Source organism: Rhinatrema bivittatum, chromosome 1 (assembly GCF_901001135.1).
Source record: "Rhinatrema bivittatum chromosome 1, aRhiBiv1.1, whole genome shotgun sequence".
Lineage (NCBI taxonomy): Eukaryota > Metazoa > Chordata > Amphibia > Gymnophiona > Rhinatrematidae > Rhinatrema > Rhinatrema bivittatum.
Genome location: NC_042615.1, coordinates 4,816,392 through 4,843,882, shown reverse-complemented (window position 1 = coordinate 4,843,882; position 27,491 = coordinate 4,816,392). Strand labels below are relative to the sequence as shown.

The 27,491-nt window shown below is 43.9% G+C and overlaps 1 protein-coding gene across 2 annotated transcripts in view; it reads left to right on the top strand.

Moving 5' to 3' along the window:
* The window catches only part of LOC115074355 (bifunctional heparan sulfate N-deacetylase/N-sulfotransferase 3-like), a 416,141-nt gene that overhangs the window by 295,710 nt on the left and 92,940 nt on the right, over nucleotides 1-27,491 (top strand). For both annotated transcript variants that reach the window (XR_003852387.1, XM_029574134.1), the window contains exons 9-10: nucleotides 10,266-10,389; nucleotides 14,057-14,231. Coding sequence is in view for 1 of the 2 variants with exons in the window: in XM_029574134.1 (XP_029429994.1) it covers nucleotides 10,266-10,389; nucleotides 14,057-14,231 (299 nt within the window). In the remaining variant the exon portion in view is untranslated. The remainder of the gene's footprint in view (nucleotides 1-10,265; nucleotides 10,390-14,056; nucleotides 14,232-27,491) is intronic.

The window sequence follows — 27,491 nt, the reverse complement described above, 5'->3', positions numbered from 1 at the left end:
TACCCAGGATACAGAAGGAGCTGGCACTGTGGATTCTTCAAAAAATGGGGTGTCTGTGATTACAACGTTGAATGCTTTGTCAGAATAGCTGAAAGTGAGGTCGTCTGCCTCAGTACCCATTTATCAAGCTCCTCCAAAAGGAAAAAATCCAAAAACTCACTGGAGCACCACTTGCACTCAAAATATCAGCGTTCACGAAAAGTGCAAGAATAAGTTAGATTCCTGGTTGATAGTTTTGCTGTAACAATTATATTTTTATTCAGGCAACTCCTCAATTTAAGCACAGAATCTTGCATGAAGTCCCCCAACACGGACCCGTGTTTCGCCTGTCCGGCTGCTTCAGGGGGGATTCATTTTAACAACGACAATCTGTGAATGCACAAAAGTAAATAACTACCAGGAACCGAAGAGGTAGAGGACAGACAGATTTCAGCTAAAGGTACACATGTTAAAATGGTGTACATATACATTATATTGTCAACATACCTGTGTTAAAACAGCGTAGTTTTGCGAAGGAGTGCACCCGAGCCGTCTAATCCCTAAACCTTTAAACGCTGTGTTTAGGCGCGAAAAGTCGCACCAATGGCTAACCAGACACCCTGCCCAATCAGCGTCAGCCTAGCTTGTTGACGTCAATGACCTTAAAAGGAGACTGCAGCGTGAAACCACAATCCCAAAATAATGATCCGACAGTGAATTGCATCTTACCATTCTCCACACAGAGTAAATTAATCTCTGAACTGATTTGTAAACATTGGGCAGCATTAGCCCTAGATACATTTTTCAATTCAGGCCTTAGGTTTACTTTCCGGAGGGGTAGAAACCTTAGGGATATTCTGGTTCATTCTGCTGGGACCCCCAGCTATGCTTTACATGAGGGCTATCATAGACCATGTGGCCGCTGCTCAGTTTGTGACCACACCTCCACCATTTTATTTTTTTATTTATTTTTAATTTTTATATACCGAGGTTCTTGTATCAGATACAAATCACTCCAGTTTATATAAAACAGTGAGATGCCCAAAAGGAAGGGGCTTTACATATAACTATAAGACAACGAGCTTTACATATAACTATAAAACAACGTACAACTTGAACATGGTATAGAGATAGTTACACAATTTACACATCCCAGTGCTAAGCGGACATACATATTACATGGTGCCTCTGATTGTGATTCATCTGGGGTTATATATGTCATCATTTGCCCCTGCAAGCTATTGTACGTGGGAAAAACACAGCGCAGTATTAAAACCAGAATCATTGAACATAGATCCAGTATCAATACCATGAGGGAGAATGCCCCACTAGTTTCACATTGGTTAGAAAGGTCTCAAACAGTGGATGACCTGTACTTTTTTGTGATTGATGTCATCGCTCCCCCAGCAAGAGGAGGGGATTTTCCTTTGACCCTCTTGAGGCGGAAGCAAAAATGGATTTTTCGTTTAAACACTGTTGCCCTGCATGGGCTCAACACTGCTTGAGTGGAGCCACTTTTTATGATTAACAGTGCCCTAGCTCCTGTTGCTGGATCCATGGAGTTTTTCGTTTGACTTTTTGTTATTCACACAGTCAGGCAGAGTATTTATTTATTTATTTATTTATTTATTTATTTATTTAAAGACTTTTATATACCGAAGATCATGTACTAGTACATATCGCTTCGGTTTACAGATAACCAGCATTAGAATTACCATATACATGGTGTACATAGAAACATGTTAGTTCGTTTGTGGACTTCAGCGCGTTTGACATCTCTTAGACGTGAGTGGGGTTTCCCGCTGCAGTCCCATTTTAAGGTCATTGACGTCAGCAAGATAGGCTGACGCTGATTGGGCAGGGTGTTTGGTCAGCCATTGGTGCGACTTTTCGCGCCTAAACACAGCGTTTAAAGGTTTAGGGATTAGACGGCTCGTGTGCACTCCTTCGCAAAACTACGCTGTTTTGACACAGGTATGTTAACAATATAATGTATATGTACACCATTTTAACATGTGCACCTTTAGCTGAAATCTGTCTGTCCTCTACCTCTTCGGTTCCTGGTAGTTATTTACTTTTGTGCATTCACAGATTGTCGTTGTTAAAATTAATCCCCCCCGAAGCAGCCGGACAGGCGAAACACGGGTCCGTGTTGGGGGACTTCATGCAAGATTCTGTGCTTAAATTGAGGAGTTGCCTGAATAAAAATATAATTGTTACAGCAAAACTCTCAACCAGGAATCTAACTTATTCTTGCACTTTTCTTGAACGCCAGTATATTTTATGCCACACATTTTTTTGTTGTGGATTTCGAATGGAGCCATTTTCAAGCTCAGTGGGTTGTTTCCCTATGTTTCCAAGGAGTTTCCCTTTGAAAAGTTGGGGGGACCAGGGGGGAGTGCAAGTATTTGTGTACCCCCATACTTTGCATGTACAAAGTATGCAGGAATATGAAAATGAAATTATCTTGCATGCTTTATTGTTCCCGACCCCAGCCCTGCTGCTCTGAAGCAAGCCTCAACATATGCGTGCTATCATACAGCACGCACACGTTTCTCTGCATGCACAGGCCAGATCACAGGGTATTTTTCCACAGCTAATCCCGTTTTACCCAGGTAAAATCTGTAGAGACTTGTACTTTAAATTTTACCAGCTCGCATGCTAAACTTTTGTTAGAGTGAGTCTCATCATTTGGGGCCCTGAGTGAGAGATAAAATCAGAATAGCCCCTGCTTTCATCCCAGGGAGCTGTTATTTAATAGCAGCCCGTGGTTTCATCCCAGTGACCTGTCTTTGGATGGCAGCTCATGCTTTAATCCCATGAAGCTGTCGTTGGATAGCAACCCATGGTTACATTTCATGGAGCTGTCATTGGATGGCAGCCTATGGTTTCATCCCATGGATCTATCATGGGGTGGCAGCCCATGGTTTCATCCCATGGAGCTGTCATTGGATGGCAGTCCATGGATCCATCCTATTGCAGCTGTCATTGGATGAAAGCCCATTCTTTCATCCCAGGAAGCTGTCATTGGATGTCGACTATGGTTTCATCCCATGGATCTATCATGGGGTGGCAGCCCATGGTTTCATCCCAGGGAGCTGTCATTGGATGGCAGCCCATAATTTCATCCCATGGAGCTGTCATTGGATAGTAGCCCATTACTTCATCCCGTGGAGCTGGCATTGGATGGCAGTCCATGGATCCATCCTATTGCAGCTGTCATTGGATGAAAGCCCATTCTTTCATCCCAGGAAGCTGTCATTGGATGTCGACTATGGTTTCATCCCATGGATGGCAGCCCATGGAGCTATTGTTGAATGATGCCTTTCTCCATGCACACTTTAAGCTCTGAGTACATGATGGCAAATGCTGATGGTAAACATTGAGCATTCACCCAACATATCATGAGACAGTGTGGACAGATTACAAGGAAATCTTTTATTTTTTACCTTGTCTGATGGGGGATTCAGTGCCCCAAAGTTGCCCCTGGGCACTGGACATCATGGTAAAGCAGGTACAGAAGAAGTTGGTAGGGTTGAGAAGAGATCTCAGAGGTTGTTTTTTTTCCTTGCCATGGTCTAGGTTGAGGAGGCAGGAGTGAACTGCATTGTTTATTGATTGACTGAGTTATAAATATTTGGCTTTTTGCCAGGAGTAGTCTCAAAGCAGATTACAATCAGTTTTAATGGACTAACAAGTACATTAACATATATATTGCTGTACATTGTGTGCCATTATAACAGTATAATATTCAGCAGTAGGAAAACTTTATTTTTAACTAATGAGCAGACTGAGCGAAGGCCTGGTGGGACAACCATGCCTTTGCTTTTTTCTGCAAAGCGAGGTGGCTTGGTTCTAGGTGGATGTGTAGTGGAACCTTGTTCCAGATATTGGGAGCGTAGCAGCAGAAGGCCCTCAGTCTTGGGCAGTTCAGTTATGCAGAAGTTGAGGGTGGGAAGGAAAGAAGGACCTTGTGTGAGGATCAGAGCTGTGGAGAGGATCTGGCAGCCACACAAGAGGCTTTTACTGCCTTCCATGGTTCTGAGTTGAAGGGGGCTGGAGCAAGCACTTGTGTCTCTGCCTTGGTGTTAGTGTTTGAGGTAGTTGTGGATGGATCCTTGGGCCGGTAGCAGATGACCACGCCCCCGGGGGAAGATCCCGAGAGGAACCACCGGTCAGGCTCAGAGTTTGGAGACAGACACACACTAGTTCTTTTATTAAACAGTATATTGAACCACCAGAGGTGGCAGTAGTGAGCTGGAACTGCCCGGCTGGGCTGTAGTCCCTCAGATACTGGAACAGCGATCCTGGATAACTGAGCTATAGAGAAACTGAATATAGTGAGTAGGCAGAGTATGCAGAGTTCAGGAACAGAACCTGATGGTAACACTCACACAATAGTCCCTTAGAAGCAGCCCAGGAGCTGGCATGGATTAGGCCCTCGAGGAGCGAGTGCCTGGTTCCAGGGAAAGCTCTGAGAGAGAGATGGTAACTCACTGGTGTTGTAGGCAGCGAAGGCTTCCTGGCAGAAGTGGTATTCAGTAGCAAGTCCGGGAACGAGGGCCCTCGAGGAGCGAGTATCGGTTCCAGACTGCGACCTGAAAGGCAGAAGAGAAACGAGGCCCCCGAGGAGCAGGTACCCCTGGTAAGTCCATGGAGGCAGAGTAGCTTAGGTAGAGTAACCCATGTAAGGTAAACCTTTGCTAACTCGATTAGTTAGCGTTTTCAGAGACCTTAAATATCCGGTGCGGATGATGTCATCTCAGGGGGACGCCCCTGAGGTTCGCGCCACTGCTGGTACTTCAGTCGGGGCTGCACCACGCACGCCCTTAGGCTCCATGGCGGTGTGCAGCGTCTAGCCAGTCCGGGGATGCCGGAGGAGGATGGCATGAGGACACCGCGGCAGCCAAACTTCTCACAGGCAAAGAGGGAGTCACCAAAGCGGTAAGGTGGGCGTAGTGGAGACGTCGGGCAGCGACGGTCACAACTGTACCCCCCTTCAAAGGGCGATTTCCACTTCGGGTACCAGGCTTGGGTCTTGAGACATTTGGGGTCCCAGCGAAGTTCTGCCGCAAGAGTTTTGAACTCGATGGCAAATTCAGCCAATGATCTGCTGCCTTGCTTCAATTCCACCAAAGCAGAACCGGCCTCAGCAGTTCGAGCAGGGTCATTGAAGACGGATTTAAACAAGTCCATAAATCCTTCTATATCCAGCAAAATGGGGTCCTTGTGCTCCCACAAGGTAGATGCCCAAGACAAGGCCCTACCATCCAGGTAAGAAAGGATGTAGGTAGTCTTGGAAAGAGCCATAGGAAATAAAGATGGCTGTAAGGCAAAGTGCATGCAGCACTGGTTTAAGAAGCCCCGGGCCTTCTGAATTTCACCGGAAAAGCGGATTGGAGCCACCAGTGGTACAGCAATCTTTAAAGTTACCTCCTGTAACTGACCTTCATGGTTGGAAGCTGTGCCTTGAACCTTCTGTGTGTGTAGCTGATGAAACGCTGAAGTAAGTTTCTCCAAGACGTCTTGCTGCTCCACAATGCACTGGGCCAGGCCTGGTATGGCCTGTAAGGCATTGAGTTGTGCCGGATCCATGGAGTTAGCAATCTGTTAGTATTTGAGGTAGTTGTGGGTGGATCCTTGGGCCGGTAGCAGATGACCACGCTCCCAGGGGAGAACCCGAGAGGGAACCACTAGTGAGGCTCAGAGTATGGAGACAGACACACACTAGTTCTTTTATAAAACAGTATATGGAACCACCAGAGGTGGCAGTAGTGAGCTGGAAGTGCCCGGCTGGGCTGTAGTCCCTCAGATACTGGAACAGCGATCCCTGGATAACTGAGCTGTAGAGAAACTGAATATAGTGAGTAGGCAGGGTTTGTAGAGTTCAGGAACAGAACCTGATGGTAACACTCACACAATAGTTCTTGGAAGCAGCCCAGGAGCTGGAATGGATTAGGCCCTCAAGGAGCGAGTACCTGGTTCCAGGGAAAGCTCTGAGAGAGAGATGGTAACTCACTGATGTTGTAGGCAGCGAAGGCTTCCTGGCAGAAGGGGTATTCAGCAGCAAGTCCGGGAACGAGGGCCCTCGAGGAGCGAGTACCGGTTCCAGGCAAAAGAGAAACGAGGCCCCTAAGGAGCGGGTACCCCTGGTAAGTCCATGGAGGCAGAGTAGCTTAGGTAGAGTAACCCATGTAAGGTAAACCTTTGCTAACTCAATTAGTTAGCGTTTTCAGAGACCTTAAATATCCGGTGCGGATGATGTAATCTCAGGGGGACGCCCCTGAGGTTCGCGCCACTGCTGGTACTTCAGTCGGGGCCGCACCACGTACGCGCCCTTAGGCTCCGTGGAAACATGGTGGTGTGCAGCATCTAGCCAGTCCGGGGACGACGAAGGAGAACGGCATGAGGACGCCGCGGCAGCTAAACTTCCCACAGGCAAAGAGGGAGTCGCCAAAGTGGTAAGGTGGGCATAGTGGAGACGTCGGGCAGCGACGGTCGCAACACTCAGCACTTCATTGCAGGGAAGGAGGGAAGCCTTTGCTATTGCTATGGTGGAAAGGCAGAGGCTGTGAGGGGCCAAGGGAGTTGAGCTGCAGCTGGGCCTGGTGGCAATGATGTCATGACCCATAAATACACTGGGTGGTGGTAACACCACAGGAGGCAAAAATAAGTAAATTAAATAAAAATAAAAGCTCAGGGAGGCACAATAAGTGGCCAGAAGCATGGGCAAACCTTTGCTGCATTAGTAACCCCCACAGCAAATTCGGAAGTGGGTCACCAATGCCACTGGGGGAAGCAGAATTTGAATAAATGAAAGGACGAGTTTAGTGATGAGGATGCCCTGTGCAAGCCCCATACCATATATAAATTGGACTAGAGTAGGCCTAAATTAAATCAGGACAACAGAGGGAGCCAGGGGTTCTGCCCCCACCCAACCCCCATTCAGTTCCCACGAATCATAACTTAAATATCTCCCTGGAGATGGAGGCAGCAGCTTCCGCATGATGGAGAGACTCATGGCTGCAAAAGAAGGACCATGATGTAAAATGCCTGTGGAAGGATACCAGGGGAGCACAGAGACCAGCCTCCCTGGGAATTGTGGGAACAGTTCAGCCAATTTTTAAAAATTTAAATAAATTAGAAATGGCTGTCACGAGTAGCAGGGTGCTGAGGATGATGACAGAAAGCTGTTTGGGGAATGCGAGACTTTTTAAACTGCACTACTTTTCAGTGACATTACCAGGGCATGGATCTCCTGCTCGGGAGAAAGGACTGCAGTTGTAATAATTCGGAAAGCTGAGTGGGACTTTTGGAAGGGACAGGATTTTCACAGATCTGGCCAAGTTGGCTCTTTTCTGTAAAATAATACTGCCTAATGCACGTGTTGAAAAGCATGGGGTTGGGATTTTAACATACTGTAGAAGGGTTTTCTAGTGTGAATATGTATGAATAGGGATTTGGTTATTCTGTCTGTTCTCACTTAGCAGCCTACCAGGTAAGGAAATGAGTAGTTAAAGTATTGGGGAAGCAGAACGTGGAGATTAAAATACTGCTTCCTTGTTTGCTAAGTATGGAAGAGGATATTTGATAGCTGTAAAACAAAAGCAACAAAACTGAATAATGGCTATTTGAATTAAGAGGCATCCTTCAGAGTGAGAAAACTCATTTGCTATAGTTATGCCCAACCAGCTAAAAACTCTGGCTGATGAAAACTGGCCCCAGGTTGCTTTAATAGTTGGCAGAACAGCAGGGAGATGAGTTTGGTTGAAAGAGCCCAGCTACAGGGCCTTGGAACAGCATCAGATGCATATCACAGATAAAAGAAGAAAAACAAGTGGCCCTGAGACTGGATTAAGTAGAGAAGAGTCCTCAATACCAGTGTGAAGGTGAGAAATAGCTACATCATATGGGAAGTGAACAGTCAGGGTATACAATGCATTTGCATTTATTTTTGCACTTAGCTAACTTCATGCAATTCAAAAAAGTATCTAGAACAATTAGATGCTAGAATTTTCTCAGAAGATGGTTGGGACAGCGTAGGTAAGGCTTTCCCTTTTTGTGTTGATTAAAGGCAGGTTGGTAGGTTTCAGCAAGAAAAGAACAGAGTATCTCACAGCTGTGACTGAGGAATTCAGAGGAAGGTGCCTTACATTGGAGAGTTAAGCCCAGAAGGAAGATAAGTGTGCGCATACTCACAGAATACTGCCAGAATACAAGTACATAAAATAAGAGACAAAGTAAAAAAAAACCAGAGAAAACCCACAGCACAGACAAAGAAGGCAAAAAATATTACTCCCGTGAAAGGAACTCTAATGACCTATCACCACTTATAAAAGAAAAAAATCAGTTCTTAACATTAATTTGAGAATGAAAACAAATAGAAGTTGGAGAGAGAGAAAAAAATAAAGAACACTACATACTTAGCTGATAAAAGTTCCAGCTTTAGTGCTGAAACTACAAATGAAGGAATAGAGAAATTAAACCTTTACAAATTTGTTTAGGGAACACTGCCAAAGCATGGACAAGCCTAAAAATGAAAGTCCTCTTGCACATATGTATTGATAGCAACGCTGTTTGATGTTTGCCTTTTACCCCGGTGCCAGCTGGTGATTTGGTGTTTGTTTACTAATTTATGGCTATAAATCTTTTAATGAGCTACCTCAGAATTTGTATTACTGAGGCTCTTCTTAATTATAATATGCAAACAGGATCTTTCCTATGTTTTACCCCCCTTACCCTTCCTACCCCTAGGACAATGGCTGGATGGCTTCTACCCGATCATACTGAACCCGGCAGGAAAGATGACTTTCAGGTGTGACCCCTCTGAGTAAAACATTGTGGGTCCCTACTTACTTTTACCTTATTGGCCACTCAGAGAATGGTTTACAGCTGTCGCATATTCAAATAGAAGCCTGACTTCTGAATGGCTGTGTCATACAGGGGGACTGGCATGCAATCTTAGGTGTAATCACTAGATGGCAGCCTAAGAGCAGCACTGCACGTCTCTGCTTCTGCTGCTCTCCTGCTCTGTGCATCTGCATAAACTGTACACACCTCAGCTCCTGAACAAGCCTGGGCTACCTTCTACATTCTGCTTTTCCTCATTCATGTGGGGTAACGACACAAGAACAACTTTTTCATCTAATGTTTCCTTGTTAAAAAAAAAAAGGAATATAAGGAGCACTATGGGTGTACTCATGCCATGTATTAGCATTCAAATGGCAAGCTACACAAGAAATGTTGCATACAAGTGAAAAACGAGTCCCTACTCTGAAGAGCTTGTAGACTCAGTGACTTCTTGAGGCAGAGGGAGATTATGTTATTTGTACAAGCTTTTCAAGCAGCATCTAGTTAGAAGCATTATTTTATTTTAGTTTTTTTATAATTCTAGTTATAGATTTGAGCATGTCTTGATTTAATTTTACTTATGTATTAGTATTTTTATGATTACTATCCTTGTTTTTTATGAAATTGAATGTACTTTTTATTTCTTTTTATGTATTTTATGCTTTTATTTTTTTAAGAAACATTGTTAACAGGTGTGAAGGTATGTACCAACACCGGTATAGAAAAACTAAATAACTAAATAAAATAAATAAATGATGTGACTAGCCCAAAGTCACAGCATCAGAAACAGGATTTGAGCTCAGGTTTCCTGGTTCCTGGAATAGAGCCAGGTCACTCCATGCCACTAGGGACCGGTGAGTTGGTTCTGGCGTTATCCCTGATGCCCTAGGTCTATGAATGCAGGAAGTGTTTCAGTCATAGAGCCACATGGCCACCTGAGAAAGTGCTAAATCCTCAGCAAGAGATTTTCATGTAACGTAGCATGGTGGGGAAAAGGGGTAGGGGTAGGGGCAGGGGAAGGAGTCCTCCCTCTGTTGGGTAGAGGTAAAGGGAGTCCTCCCTAGTGAAATCCTGCCTTCAGTCGCCTCTGCCTGTCCGCCTGGCATAGCATTCACTTTACCAAGCTGGCACTGCCAGTATTTAAAACTTGGGCTGGTGTGCTCAGCTTGTGCATTGTAAGGTCCACACACAGTCGGCCCATGAACTGTAAAAATGCTTGTTGTGCTGGCACGGTGGAGCGAGTGCTTTGTTGTGAAGAATGTGTGGCCCATATGGTGGGGGTCCCCCACCCCTGCCTACTTACACATCACACGTCCAGTTTCCTGTTTTACCTATCAGTTGAGTTTGCCCCAGGCTCAGTGGGAGACACCTGTTTAAAACCAGTGCTGTTAAGTGCTTGGCCATGTTGAATGGTTGTGCTTTTCTCCTCATTTCAGGTACCACTGCTCTTTATTTATTCCTGGTTATGCATCCTTCTGTTATCAGTAACTCCCCCAGCCCTAAAACTTTTGAGGAGGTGCAGTTCTTCAATGGCGATAACTACCATCGGGGGATTGACTGGTAAGATGAGTTCTACTTGTATATGGCACAGCAGTGCCAGGAGCACCGGAAGGTGCACTGAAAAACGCTGAACAGCAGCTCCATGTGCCGGTGGGTGAGTGGCACTGCCCAGCACCTGGGACCATGACATGAGTGCTCAAGGCATGCTGTGGGACCCCCGAGTTGTGGGAGAGGGCTGGCCCTGCAGCATCAAGGAAGTGGCTAGCACAGGAGAGCAGGTGGGTCCATGAAGACCTCTGCCTAGCAGTCGGGATCGTGACAGCTTGTATCGCATTGGATCACAGCACGGAAAGATGAAGAGTAGATCCCAAATCTTTTTTACAGTTATAGCCAGGCCTAACTTTCTATTCAAAACCTACTAGGTCTGTGACTAGGGATGCAGAATTCCAGAGCAGCTAAATTGCTGCCCACCACAGCCAGGACCCTCCCGTCCTGTCCTTTGGACCTCCCAGAGCTCTGCAGGACGAGGAGGAGGAGGGGATTCAGAGGTTCAAAGGGAGTTTTCCAAGTTATGCAAAGGGGAGGAAATCAGATGAGGGGAGGGGAGGTGAAGGCACATTTTGTTCTCTCTTTACACTTTTTTTGGTGGGATGAGGGTCTCTTTTAGGGGGAAACCTTGTTAGACCGCATGGCTTTCTAAGTGGATGCTGGCTCCATGTGTTGGGGGCCACCACCGCGCTTTGTAGAAGTTTCTGCCATGTTGTTTTGACTTGTGGACTCTTTTACTGCAAGACAAAACAGTACAAACATTCACTTTCACATAGGATGTCCCAAAACACTAACACCTTTACTGATTTATATTCCACTCCTTCCCCCTGCTCTGTGTGCCTGGGGTATGCCTAGGCACCCCAATCATGTCTGTTCAATATCCACAGTGGAACCTCACTCCAAGCTCTGGATATCGGCCTTATTCTCACCCTGAATTTACTAGGGGAGTCTGCACTGTGTATCTGGGGAAAATCTAAAATACCTAAAATCTAAAAGTCAAATTTGTCTCTCTGCTGTTGGCAATGCTGCAAAACACCCAAATCAGTGGGTTTCATTACATGGGGATAGAAGGAAACAGGAGGCCCCTGAGTAATGGGAAAGGAAACAATCCCTTATTTACCAAATGGGGACTTGATGCTTACCCCTCCCTTCTCACTCTACTTCCCATCTGGATCACCAAAAATGTAGGACGCGCTAATGAACACTGAATACCAACAGCCAGTAAGAGGAAAATCTTTAGACCTTTACTATAAGATATTTTATAATAGGAGCAGTACAGTTTATCAAATGTAGCGTAAACCCCAGCTTAAAGCTCCTGAGAGTTACAGTCAGTTAAATATGTCGCCTTCCCCAAACTTACACCAATGGGTTAGTTTGTTTGCATAACATTTTCTAACTGATTAATATTTTAATTTTATCTCACATATGCTAATAAGATTGCATTCTTGTAAATCATATGATTTCTTGTAAATTAAATCCAGAAGGCAGAAGTGAAATGCAACGCTTACCTTTAACATACTGATCAACCTTTAGCATTTCAGTAGCCTTAGCTATTTCTACAAGTCTGATCAATGCAAGGTCATTGTGCTGTAATTGTCTTTCTGTTTCTTCATCACCGCCAAACTAGTCTGCCTTCACAGAGAACCCTTTCAAAGCAACCTTACAGAAGTTATTGGAGATGCATGGTGGAGGGGTAAGGGTAAAGAAAGGTTTGTGGAGGAGGGTACAAGTCCTGGGGATGGAGAGGATTCAAAGGTCTGCATGGAGTGTAGAGGTCTCTACAGTGGAGGAGGGAGGTTAATCAGGTCTTTGCAGAAGGGAGTGGAGGTCGGAGTTCCCTAGAGCAATGGAGTAGGGACTGAAAAATCACAGGGGGTGGATGAAGGGGGCTGAAGGTCCACAGAGGCAATTCAGAGGTCCCAGTAGGGGCAGGGAGACGGCAAAGTGGGAAAAGCCAATATCTGTCCCTCTCTACAGCATTTCAGAAACATTTCTGTGGGTATCCCTAGGTTGGAGGCTGTAATATCACTTCTTTTCTGTCAGACCTGCCTGGACGTTTCTAAGGGTAGACTGTTACTGTTATTACCCAAGTACTGTGAAGTGAAGTGAGGCACAGAGAGCCAGGGCAGAACCTGGGATTAGAAGTGAGGCACAGGGAGACAGAGCAGGGGCAACAGCTGGGGATTTGAAGTGAGCTGCAGGGATAAAGAGAATCAGAGCAGAGCCAAGGAATAAATATCCTGCCTCAGCTTGCATTTTAACACAAGAGAGGCTGTTAGGACTTTCAGTGCTTTTCTAGCTCTTGGTCATATGAGTCCTCTCCATGTACGCACTGTGGAGGTTGGTGTGCCACACAACATTTTTTGTGATGTAGGTGTGCCTTAGGCTTAAAAAGGGAGGGGGAATAGAACTCATGTCCTCCTCATGGCAGTCACAGCCCCACCACTGAGCCGCTGAGTGGGGAATAGAACCCATGTGCTCCTCATGGCAGTCACAGCCCCACCACGGAGCCGCTGAGTGGGGAATAGAACCCATGTCCTCCTCATGGCAGTCACAGCCCCACCACGGAGCCGCTGAGTGGGGAATAGAACCCATGTCCTCCTCATGGCAGTCACAGCCCCACCATGGAGCCGCTGAGTGGGGAATAGAACCCATGTGCTCCTCATTGCAGTCACAGCCTCATCACGGAGCCGCTGAGTGGGGAATAGAACCCATGTCCTCCTCATGGCAGTCACAGCCCCACCATGGAGCCGCTGAGTGGGGAATAGAACCCATGTCCTCCTCATGGCAGTCACAGCCCCACCACAGAGCCGCTGAGTGGGGAATAGAACCCATGTCCTCCTCATGGCAGTCACAGCCCCACCATGAAGCCGCTGAGTGGGGAATAGAACCCATGTCCTCCTCATGGCAGTCAAAGCCCCACCACTGAGCCGCTGAGTGGGGAATAGAACCCATGTCCTCCTCATGGCAGTCACAGCCCCACCATGGAGCCGCTGAGTGGGGAATAGAACCCATGTCCTCCTCATGGCAGTCAAAGCCCCACCACTGAGCCGCTGAGTGGGGAATAGAACCCATGTGCTCCTCATGGCAGTCACAGCCCCACCATGGAGCCGCTGAGTGGGGAATAGAACCCATGGCCTCCTCATGGCAGTCACAGCCCCACCACGGAGCCGCTGAGTGGGGAATAGAACCCCTGTCCTCCTCATGGCAGTCACAGCCCCATCACGGAGCCGCTGAGTGGGGAATAGAACCCATGTCCTCCTCATGGCAGTCACAGCCCCACCACTGAGCCGCTGAGTGGGGAATAGAACCCATGTCCTCCTCATGGCAGTCACAGCCCCACCACGGAGCCGCTGAATGGGGAATAGAACCCATGACCTCCTCATGGCAGTCACAGCCCCACCATGGAGCCACTGAATGGAGAATAGAACCCATGACCTCCTCATGGCAGTCACAGCCCCACCACTGAGCCGCTGAGTGGGGAATAGAACCCATGTCCTCCTCATGGCAGTCACAGCCCCACCAATAAGCCGGCCTCTGTAAGCTGTTTGTAATGAATCACCAATCTCAGGCTTGATGAGATCTATCATAACATGCCAGAGCAGCCTTGGAATTCTTTGCTTCTGATGTGTCACTCCTGTGCAGCCAGCACAGTCTGAATGTAATGTTTCTTTTACAGGTACATGGATTTCTTCCCCATCCCTTCCAATGTAACCACAGACTTCCTATTTGAAAAAAGTGCAAATTATTTCCAGTCTGAGGATGCTCCGAAGCGAGCAGCAGCCCTGGTGCCAAAGGCAAAGCTGATCAGTATTCTCATCGACCCATCGGACCGAGCCTATTCCTGGTACCAGGTAATGCTGTATAAGTAGCACTTGTCAGTGTGAGAATATATCACTATACTCCATCCCATCTCACAATCCTGTACAAAGCAGATAAGTATCCTCATCGCCCCATCGGACCATGCCTGCTCCTGGTACCAGGTAATACTGTATAAGTAAGAACATAAGAAAATGCCATACTGGGTCAGACCAAGGGTCCATCAATCCCAGCATCCTGTTTCCAACAGTGGCTAATCCAGGCCAGAAGAACCTGGCAAGTACCCAAAAACTAAGTCTATTCCATGTTACCATTGCTAATGGCAGTGGCTATTCTCTAGAGATGAACTTAATAGCAGGTAATGGACTTCTCCTCCAAGAACTTATCCAATCCTTTTCTAAACACAGCTATACTAACTGCACTAACCACATCCTCTGCAACAAATTCCAGAGTTTAATTGTGCATTGAGTAAAAAAGAACTTTCTCCGATTAGTTTTAAATGTGCCACATGCTAACTTTATGGAGTGCCCCTTAGTCCTTCTATTATCCGAAAGAGTAAATAACTGATTCACATCTACCCGTTCTAGACCTCTCATGATTTTAAACACCTCTATCATATCCCCCCTCAGCCGTCTCTTCTCCAAGCTGAAAAGTCCTAACCTCTTTAGTCTTTCCTCATAGGGGAGTTGTTCCATTCCCCTTATCTGTACCTTCTCCATCGCAATTATATCTTTTTTGAGATGCGGCAACCAGAATTGTGCACAGTATTCAAGGTGCGGTCTCACCATGGAGCGATACAGAGGCATTATGACATTTTCTGTTTTATTCACCATTCCCTTTCTAATAATTCCCAACATTCTGTTTGCTTTTTTGACTGCCGCAGCACACTGAACCGACGATTTCAATGTGTTATCCACTATGACGCCTAGATCTCTTTCTTGGGTTGTAGCACCTAATATGGAACCCAACATTGTGTAATTATATCATGGGTTATTTTTCCCTATATGCATCACCTTGCACTTATCCACATTAAATTTCATCTGCCATCTGGATGCCCAATTTTCCAGTCTCACAAGGTCTTCCTGCAATTTATCACAATCTGCTTGTGATTTAACTACTCTGAACAATTTTGTGTCATCTGCAAATTTGATTATCTCACTCGTCGTATTTCTTTCCAGATCATTTATAAATATATTGAAAAGTAAGGGTCCCAATACAGATCCCTGAGGCACTCCACTGTCCACTCCCTTCCACTGAGAAAATTGTCCATTTAATCCTACTCTCTGTTTGTTATGTATCGGGTGGTTTTAGTGTGCCCATGGGCCTCAGCCCGACCCCGGCCATCCAGGGCCGAACCAAGGGTTGACGGTGGCTCCGCATGGCTGGACACTCTACCCTCTGCCAGGCCGGCAAGCTACCATGGCCAAACATCCGAGGATGTTGGAAGGTGAATGGTCCTCCAACCATTCCGGGCCCTTTCGGACCTGCTGCGAGCAGCATGGAGCTGCAGGCCTGGCCTGAGGTTGAGGGCAGACGGGCCTTGGCATGGAAACACTGGAGTTGATGCAACCACATCACATGGCATGAAGACACTTGGCAGAAGACGTGACACCAGGGCTGTGGATACAATACACCAGGATCGATGCAGACGGCATCGCAGACGAGACACTTGACAAGGTTGATGCAGGCGGCATCCAAGGCGAGGATTCATGGCTGGGATGATGCGGACGGCATCCGAGGCAAGACACATGGCTGGATAAGGCAGACGAAGACACATGGCATCAAGGCAAGACACAAGGCAAGGACATTGGCACTGTCTCTCAGGGCGCCCTACTCAGGCCACCCGCAGGGACTGAGTCGCAGACCACCCTGTCCGTTACGCGCCCTACACAGCCCCAAGGCTGGTCACGGACCACGACGGGAGCGGGACAGCACAGGAAGACACATCAGGCTTCACGGCTCAGGAGCACAGGACAACCGTCCACCGGCAGCCTAGTCCACCCAGGAACTACATCTGGGGAACCCCCGGCCTACCGGTACCAGAAGGCTCCAGAGCGAGGACGAGGCGGGGTGAAGGCAAGAACATCAGGAAGGTAGGAACACCAGGACGAAGACGAAGAAACCTGGACATGGACCTCAGGCACAACATGGAACGAGACATCAAGGTGCGGAGCTCCGAGAAGACAACCTTACAACGAGCTCTGGCAGGCGGAAGCCTCCAGAGCGAAGACTGACCACGATGCAAGGCAAGGCAGACTGAGCGAAGCAGCCCTATATAGGGCTCAGGCAGGAAACAGTCATTCAGGTGGGGCCCAGACACTTCCTGTGTCTGGCCCTTTAAATATCATGAAGAGACGCGGCCGCGCGCCTAGAGGAGCAGAAGCAGGGCTGTGCAGGACCCTGGACAGCGGCCTGCACAGCGTCTGCACGCCGGCAGCGTCAGACGCTGCAGAGAAGGCAGGAAAGAGCCTGGATGCATGCTCCGACGAGTGCAGCGGCTCCAGCCGCTGCAGGAGGCCCCGAGGGCGGCTCCAGCCGCTAGGAAACACCGGGGCTTTTGCGGCCTCCAGCCGCGAAGATGAAGATGACATTGAGGGCGTTCCAGCCCCGAAGAACACCGCGGCTCCGCCCGCAGAGCTGAAGACAGTCCAGGGCGGCCTCCGGGCCGCGTGGGAAGGCCGAGGGCGGCATCCTGCCACCTCGGCGAAGATCAGCGTGGATGAGTCCATGCCTGCTCGTGGGGAAACCCGCGGGCAGGGCAATTCATAACACTGTTTCCTGTCTTTTAGCCAGTTTGCAATCCACGAAAGGACATCGCCACCTATCCCATGACTTTTTAATTTTCTCATGAGGAACTTTGTCAAACGCCTTCTGAAAATCCAAGTATACCATATCTACCGGTTCACCTTTATCCACATGTTTATTAACTCCTTCAAAAAAGTAAAGCAGATTTGTGAGGCAAGACTTGCCCTGGGTAAAGCCATGCTGACTTTGTTCCATTAAACCATGTCTTTCTATATGTTCTGTGATTTTGATGTTTAGAACACTTTCCACTATTTTTCCTGGCACTGAAGTCAGGCTAACTGGTCTTTGGTTTCCCGGATCGCCCCTGGAGCCCTTTTTAAATATTGGGGTTACATTTGCTATCCTCCAGTCTTCAGGTACATTGGATGATTTTAATGATAGGTTACAAATTTTTACTAATAGGTCTGAGATTTCATTTTTTAGTTCCTTCAGAACTCTGGGGTGTATACCATCAGGTCCGGGTGATTTACTACTCTTCAGTTTGTCAATCAGGCCTACCACATCTTCTAGGTTCACCGTGATTTGATTCAGTCCATCTGAATCATTACCCATGAAAACCTTCTCCATTAAGGGTACCTCCCCACATCCTCTTCAGTAAACACCGAAGCAAAGAAATCATTTAATCTTTCCGCGATGGCCTTATCTTCTCTAAGTGCCCCTTTAACCCCTCGATCATCTAACGGTCCAACTGACTCCCTCACAAGCTTTCTGCTTTGGATATATTTTAAAAAGTTTTTACTGTGAGTTTTTGCCTCTACAGCCAACTTCTTTTCAAATTCTCTCTTAGCCTGTCTTATCAATGTCTTACCAATGTTTATGCTTTATCCTATTTTCTTCTGTTGGATCCTTCTTCCAATTTTTGAATGAAGATCTTTTGGCTAAAATAGTTTCTTTCACCTCCCCTTTTAACCATGTCGGTAATCGTTTTGCCTTCTTTCCACTTTTCTTAATGTGTGGAATACATCTGGACTGTGCTTCTAGAATGGTATTGTTTAACAATGACCATGCCTCTTGGACATTTTTTACTTTTGTAGCTGCTCCTTTAAGTTTTTTTCTAACAATTTTTCTCATTTTATCAAAGTTTCCCTTTTGAAAGTTTAGCACGAGAGCCTTGGTTTTGCACACTGTTCCTCTTCCAGTCATTAAATCAAATTTGATCATATTATGATCACTATTGCCAAGCGGCCCCACCACCGTCACCTCTCTTACAAAGTCCTGTGCTCCACTAAGAATTAGATCTAAAATTGCTCCCTCTCTCGTCGCATTTGTCAGTGTGAGAATATATCACTATACTCCATCCCATCTCACAATCCTGTACAAAGCAGATAAGTATCCTCATCGCCCCATCGGACCATGCCTGCTCCTGGTACCAGGTAATACTATATAAGAGGCACTTGTCAGTGTGAGAATATATCACTGTACTCCATCCCATCTCACAATCCTGTACAAAGCAGATAAGTATCCTCATCGCCCCATCGGACCATGCCTGCTCCGGGTACCAGGTAATACTGTATAAGTAGCACTTGTCAGTGTGAGAATATATCACTATACTCCATCCCATCTCACAATCCTGTACAAAGCAGATAAGTATCCTCATCGCCCCATCGGACCATGCCTGCTCCGGGTACCAGGTAATACTGTATAAGTAGCACTTGTCAGTGTGAGAATATATCACTATACTCCATTCCATCTCACAATCCTGTACAAAGCAGATAAGTATCCTCATCGCCCCATCGGACCATGCCTGCTCCTGGTACCAGGTAATACTGTATAAGTAGCACTTGTCAGTGTGAGAATATATCACTATACTCCATCCCATCTCACAATCCTGTACAAAGCAGATAAGTATCCTCATCGGACCATGCTTGCTCCTGGTACCAGGTAATACTGTATAAGTAGCACTTGTTAGTGTGAGAATATATCACTATACTCCATCCCATCTCACAATCCTGTACAAAGCAGATAAGTATCCTCATCGCCCCATCGGACCATGCCTGCTCCTGGTACCAGGTAATACTGTATAAGTAGCACTTGTCAGTGTGAGAATATATCACTATACTCCATCCCATCTCACAATCCTGTACAAAGCAGCTAAGTATCCTCAGTGCCCCATCGGACCATGCCTACTCCTGGTACCAGGTAATACTGTTTATGACATCTATGAGAGGTTTACATGGCACTGCACTTATAGAAATACTGAAGATGATGGCTCATCACCAGTTTGCTTCCTGGTGCAGTTCCAGAGACCCCAGGTGATCTCTGGCTTTCTCTTTACTTCTTCATATGTAAGGCTCCTCTGTGCCTGTCCCAAGCTTTTCTTGAGCTCTGTTACTGTTTTGTTTTCCACCACCTCCCCTGGGTCACCATTCTGTGCGCCCACCACCATTTCATGAAAAAGGCCAAAGGTGGCAGTGGTTGGCCATACATCATCAGAACAAGCTTTACAATCATCTCTTGTAGGGTAATTACATCTTGTACAGTAAAATTTAAAGTTAATGCTTGTGAAAGTTTTTGAGTCAGCATAGGTGTTTGTTTTGATATTAGGTCATGCACATTAGCATGACCTAATATCAAAAAAAAAAAATATATATATATATAATATATATATTATATAATATATTATATATATATATATATATATATATATAATATATTATATAATATATTATATTATATTATATATAATATATTATATATTATATATATATATATATATATATATATATTTATAATATAATATAATATAATATAAAATAAAAACAAAAAAAAACTGTTAAATAAATAGTATGGACGACACATTTAACAATGGCAATAAAAGTAGTTAACAAAAAACAAATAAATAGTAAAGTTTAGGAGGACTGTGAATGTGAAATAAAATGCTGCAGTAATCAAGTTAAAACAAAAAATAGCTACAAAGATGACAAAATTCAATAAGGAAATAAATTTAAAAGGAGTTACACGTGTAAGTGTAATATTATTGTTGCAATTTTAAAAAGCCATTTACGCACATAAAGTGCACTTACATGTGAATATCCTCTGGCATATATTGTAACAATTTTCCAAAGCACACTTACACAGGTAAAGTGCATTTACCATGTAAAACACATTTTTAAGCATATAAATCCTTTTTAAAATCAAGCCCTATATTTGTTCATTTCCCAAGATTTCTTTATGCCTGTGATATCCTTGGAGTGGTCTAAGACAGGAGAAGGTCGGAGAACAGACCAGGCTCGAGTCTGTTCTGCTTTTCAACAGTTTAATTACAAAAGGTTCAGCAAGACAAAATCAAAATGGCTGCTTACCTCAGCAGACTGACAATGCAAGAACAGTTTTCAACAAGAGCACAGCACTCCATTACAGCTTCAACAAGAGCACAGCACTCCATTACAGCTTCCTTCTTCTCCCTGGGGCCTCTCTAACTCTCTCAGGGCTTCACCTTTGTATCCCTTACCTCAGGGAAATGCCCCCACCAGAGGATCCCTTTCCTATCTGTTTTTAGGTGGACCGGGCCAGATAGCTGGAGCCGGTCCGTTAAGGCAGTCTGAGGCTCTCTGTCATATACTCTATCAAGGGCAGTCTGAGGCTCTCTGTCATATACTCTATCACAATGCCATATAAAATAAGATTTAAGCTAATTGAAATTTCTGTATGTCACTTCAGAAAGGAATCTTAAAGATTATTTATAATCTTAAAGATTATGAGGCCAATATTCAATAGGTCGTATACTGGACATGTTATCTGGCTAAAGTTAGCCAGATAACTTGCCCTGTATATTCAATGAGATATTATAAAACATACATATAAAAGAGAGTATACAAAGTTTATTATCAAAATTTACTTAACAATTACCATAAAATGTGTCTCAATGGCATGACAACACTCACTCTTATACACATCCACACTCATATCCATTCATTCTTCATATTAAAACGGTAATCAGTTCTTCACCACCCGACTGAATTTTTATTTATTTATTTATTTTATTTAAACATTTTTATATACCGGCATTAGTTGTGGACATCATGCCGGTTTACAGCAGAACTGGTAAAGTTTGGAAATTACATTTTAACAGGGAATTAAAACTGGGAGGAGGGTAACAATAAAATAGGAAAGAAGAGAAATAACAGTAACATTAACATTAACATGGTTCCTTGGTAAGAGGGAGGAGGGAGGATAACAGCCTATGGTTCCTCAGTATGAGGAAGATGGAGTAGACGCAATGTGGTCTATTTTTTTTTTCTTGGAGGCGGTGTAGGTTTTTTATTCTGGGTAAGCTTGTTTGTACAACCATGTTTTCAATTTCTTTTTGAAATTGTTCATACATGGTTCAAGGCGTAGATCAGGTGGCATTGTGTTCCAATGAGTGGGACCTGCTATGGAAATAGCACGGTCACGTGTAGAGGAGAGATGGGCTGTTTTCAGGGAGGGCACAACTAGGGTGCCTTTATTAGTCGTTCTGGTCGGTCGATTGGACTGAGTGGTTGTGAAAGGGAGGTCTAGCCAGTTGGAATTGTGGGTGTAAATTGCTTTATGCATTATGGTGAGTGTTTTGTAGATAATACGAGAGGCTATGGGGAGCCAGTGTAGGTCTCTAAGGATAGGGGTGATGTGGTCGTGTTTATGAGAGTTTGCAATAAGTCTCGCTGTGGCATGTTGTAACATTTGTAGTGGCTTGATGGAAGAGTAAGGGAGTCCTAGAAGTAGAGCATTACAATAGTAATGCTTCCCACCTCAGATTCAGCCTTCCCACCTCAGATCCAGCCAACTTCAGACCTATAGCAAACCTCCCTATGTTAGCCAAAACTATGGAAAAAGTGGTTAACAAACAACTTTCAGACTTTCTTGAAGAAAATAACATCCTCACCCCAAACCAATTTGGTTTTCGTAAGACTAGGAACACAGAATCGCTATTAGCCTCACTATCAGACACCATTATCTTTAATCTAGAAAAAGGCCAACCTTGCCTCCTCGCTCTCCTGGATCTCTCTTCAGCGTTCGATACTGTAAACCACCCGTGCCTCCTGCAACGCCTAACGGACACTGGCATTACAGGAGCACCCGTGCCTCCTGCAACGCCTAACGGACATTGGCATTACAGGAGCAGCGTTCAACTGGTTCAAATCATTTTTGGAGGACAGATCATACAAGGTCAGGATAAATAACAAAGAGTCTCGTGCCATCGAATCTAAAAGGGGAGTTCCGCAAGGTTCATCCCTCTCCCCGACTCTCTTCAATATATATCTTCTCCCTCTCTGCCAATTACTCACCAACCTCAAGCTTATACACTTCCTATATGCGGATGACATACAAATCCTCATCCCTATAGAGGACACACTACACAAAGCCATGTCACACTGGAGTAAATGTCTCGCAGCTATCAACAACCTTCTCACCAGCCTCAACCTAGTCTTAAACACAAACAAAACTGAAATCCTCATTATAGCACCGGAAAACTATGTCCCATCCACTCCTCCGAACGCCAACCAAAGTCCGGATACCTTTTCTCAACAAGTAAAGGACCTGGGAGTCATCTTAGACGGTGGATTCAGCTTCAACAAATTCGTCAATAACACAACAAAAGAATGTTTCTTTAAACTACAAACCTTAAAGAAACTAAAACCACTCCTTCTGTACAGAGATTTCCGCATGGTTCTACAAGCCATCATACTCCCAAAACTGGACTACTGTAACTCTCTCCTCCTTGGCCTACCAGCTTGCACCACAAAACCACTTCAGATGGTCCTGAATGCCTCGGCAAGAATTCTCTCAAATGCCAAAAAAAGAGACCATATCACCCCAATCCTGCATCATCTACACTGGCTCCCGATAAAATACAGGATCCAATTCAAGTCCTTAATGATGATACATAAGGCCTTACATAATATCGCTCCACTCAATTTAACATTTCAAATCCAGCTACACACATCAGTGAAACCAACTAGAAGCGCATATCAGTACAGACTAACCACACAACAGGCGAAATCCTCCCTGAGGAAACGTGCTCTATCCACAGCGGGCCCTTCTCTCTGGAACTCGCTCCCTCCGGACCTTCGCCTTGAACCGTGCCACACTACATTTAAAAAGAAACTTAAGACTTGGTTGTTCGAACAAGCTTTCCCATAGAGTTAATGAGCAAGAAAAAAGGCATTTCATATCCTCCGTATCTTCCCCAGCTTATATCTCTCTGAAGAAATTAACACGAAACTGTACTTAAGCATATGCAACACTATACTTTATCCTGTTACCAGATTCTATCAAGTTCAATGTTATTTACTTACTTATTTACTTATTAACCTGCTTTTTAGTTATTAACTGGTTAACCATATTATATACTTTTTCTCAAATTAACTATTTTATGTTTATTTATGTTTATTTATGTTTTATTATGTTTTCTCAAATTAACTATGTTCAATGTAAACCGCTAAATGTTCAATGTAAACCACTAAATGTTCAATGTAAACCGCTAAATGAAGCGATAGTTACGGTTCCTTAGCGATAGTTATGGTTCCTTGTAAACCGGGGTGATATGTATACTATACAGGAACCCCGGTATATAAATTCTTTAAATAAATAAATAAAATAGTCTAATTTGGATGATATGGTGGCCTGTATGACTGTACAGAAGTCTTGGGTGTGAAGGAGGGGTCTGAGTTTTTTAAGTACGTTAAGTTTGAAGAAACAGGCTTTGAGAATGGAATTTATGTAGTTCTTCATGCTTAGTTGGTGGTCAAGGAGAACTCCAAGGTCCCTCACAGCTGTTTGTGTTGAGAGGAGGTGGAGTTTGGAGATATCAGATGGCGGAATTTTTGAAAGGGTTCCTACTCTCTCTCAATTTTGATGCACAGAATCACTCCTTTCACCTTGAAGGTAAAGAACTGATTCATAACCCGAAAAGTGGAATTGGATTTAAAACATTGGTGGCGTTCAAGTTGTCTCTAATGCTGTATGTCCCCTTATGAAGCCATGTGGGAGAAACAAGGGCCTCTTGTAGGGTGATTGATGGCTATGTGGAGAGAGAATCGTTGTTATTCAAGAGAAGTGGAATAGATTTCAACACTGACGGGTGAATTGTGAATAACAGATAGGGAGAATTGTGGCCCGTTGGAGACATGGAAAGATTCCAGCACTGACGACAGTACAAAATACATATGGAAATTGAGGAGCAATCATTTGTTCATTTAAATACTGAAGACATAACAGTCATTGAAAAGATGTTTTCTCCTTATTAAGGGTTATAAAGTACATTACAGTCAATAAGATTTATACTATAATCATTGACATAGGTAGTGACCACATGTTTGTGTAATTACTCCCTGTACTAAGGGTTGTAAATAGCACATAAGCCATAAGGGTATATAAGATCGTTATCGATATAAAAAAACACAAACTTAAATATGCTTTGTAGTTGGTATAACAGGGTTGATCATTAATAAGCATTGAATTACCGTTTTAATATGAAGAATGAAAAGATATGAGTGTGGATGAGCATAAGGGTGAGTGTTGTCATGCCATTGAGACACATTTTATGGTAATTGTTAAGTAAATTTTGATAATAAACTTGGTATACTCTCTTTCATATGTATGTTTTATAATAATTGTCGTTGAGAGTGTGGACAATTTCACCCACATTGTTTACCTATTCAACGAGATAAACATCCCATTGAATATACTATCCTAAAGTGATCCGGCTCTAACAAAAAAAACCTAACCAGCTATATTTGAATAGAGCCAGTCAGGTAGGTTACTTAGTTATCTGGTCTGTGATATCTTTAAAAGATATCCAGCTAAGTAGCACTGTCATAAACAGTCAAAATCAAAGAAAGAAAAGGGCCAGTGGGTCAATCTCCTCCCTCCCCCCAAAAACCTGCTGTACTCATCCCCCAAAACTTGTTCCAATCTTGAGAAGTGCCTGGCATTGTCAGCCGAGCCACTGTTCTGAATTTTAAAAAACATAAAGATCAACTTGGCCCCCCTTCTCCCCCATGCTCAGGGAGGCTATGAGATGCTGTCATCCCTATCCCTCATGACACTCCCCACCCCCCCCCCCCCCCCATACTTTATTTTTTTACTGCTCCTAGCTCCTCCAGCACTGCTCTAACAGAAGCAGCACGGAAAGCATAAGCTTACAGTCTTAAAAGATTAGCATAACGTCACCTCTCTCAGCATGTACCTAATTTGCTCAGAAGGAAAATTAGAGGAGCATTTTAAGACTTGCTTGCATAAAAATGCTCATATACTCAAGTATATGGGCTGAGCACACACGACTCTTATTTTAAAACTGGCAAATTATGTGCATATATGCACATGTGCAAGCAACAGAACGTACGAAAAAATGGGGCAGATTTGGGACGGATCAGGGGCGTTCTGGTGCGGGGCAACATTTATGTGCATAAATCACGATTTTAAATCCAGCGAATGCAGTGCATGGAGGGCTGTTCCCTGCGCATATTTACTTCTGCTCATATTCAGGTGTAAGTCAGAATAAAACTCGTTATAGCTAAAAACTAATTGGTGAGGGGTCTGGGTAAATGGGGGGAATGCAGACTGAAGAACCAGCAGAGTCTTTATGACCTAGAGATCAGGCAAACTGGTGGACTGTTTGGTCAAACTGGTAATTTCCTTCAAGCAAACATATTTTAAAATGTGCTCACTTGCGCATGTAAAAGCCAAGTCCTAAGGAAACATCCATGAATATCGTTTCCTCTGATAACCGCTTAAAATTAGAATCACACATACGCACGCTAGACTTATTGTATGTTATATGTGCGCACTTGCTTGGAAGCTTTAAAATTACAGTGCGAGGGTGCTCATACCTACATATGTATGTATATGGGTGCACACACTTGTTTTAAAATTACCGTCCCGATGAATAGGATTCTAATAGTTCTGTGCAATATAATTACTTAACACAACAAGCAAATATATTTTCTATGCAATGATTTGCATCACTAACAAGCAGATAAAGTTAAAGATATACACTGGTTCAACTAGATGATATGTACTGAGTAAACTGAGGTACTAAAACAGCTATTTTAGTTTATTTTTATTGTGTATTATTTTATGAATTCTTTTTTATGATTTTTATTTTTAATGTATTTTATGTAATTTTTTTGGATTTTGATTGTTTTTATTGTTAATCACTTAGTAAATTTCATAAGTGGTATATAAGTATTTTAAATAAATAAATAATTAACTAGGATCAATTATTGTACTTATCAAACTAAGGGGGTCATTTACTAAAGGTTTTCTCCCATTCTGTGTCTATGGGAAAAATGCTTAGTAAATGACCCTCTAAAGATCAAGTGGTCTCACTTACACACACATGCATTACTTTAATGAACTAATGGAAGCATAATAAACACAACTGTAAAAGAATTAGGCTCCAAAATTGACTTTGTGTCAAATAATGATTGTGCACTAGAGGTGGCAACACATCTTAAACTTTTCAAAATAGGTAGATATCTTCAAATCAACATTTGCATGCAAACTACAAATTTGTCTAATTTACTCCCCACCAGGTACTTTGGAAAGAGACCCATCCTCCCTCACTGAATTAATCACAAAAAATATAACCACTGACTCCCCGGCGATTATCCTAGGAGATTTTATCATCCACATTGACTTCTTACCACTATCACACATCTGCGAAGCGCTCATTTCCTCACTCAACGCAATTGGCCTCAAACAGATCATTACAAAACCCACACACAAATTAGGCCACACACTAGACCGTATATTTACAAACTCCCAAATCATATTTGTATTTAATTTGTATTTATTTGTATTTTATTTGTATTTAATTTGTATTTAATAGGTATTTTTAATAGGTATTTAATTTGTAATTAATTTGTTTTAATTGTTTTATTTATAGCCTCGGGTTTGTTTCAAAACCCAGAGAGAGTTACCACATTATTGTTCTATGGAGTCGTTCTATTTAATCTGTTTCATGTAAAGCCCTGGGCCCATATTCAAGGCCTTAGGCATTTTCTGTTCCATGTAAACCGGATTGATTTCTTTCCCAACAAGAACTTCGGTATATAAAAATTCTAAATAAATAAATAAATAAATCATCAGAGACACCTCCTCACTCACACCTGTTCCCTGGTCTGACCACTTCATTATCAGAACTACCTGCTCCATACAAACACCACCATTTCCTCACATTCTAAAACCACCATCCAATTCAGAAAGCCATGTAATAGAGACAACTTGATCTCAGCTCTGACTAACGAACTTGACAACCTAGACTTAACTGATGTAGATTCTGCCATCACATCATGGAACAACCTCACCAAGATCACCTCTGACAAAATTTGTCCTTTACAAACCAAAGAAATATACCCATGGCATAACACAAGAAAACCCTGGTACAGACAAGAACTCAGGATTCTGAAACACAACCTAAGAAACCAAGAAAGGAAATGGCGCAAAGAAACATCCACCACACTACTTATGAAATTCAAATCTGCCCTCCACACCTATCGTGAAAC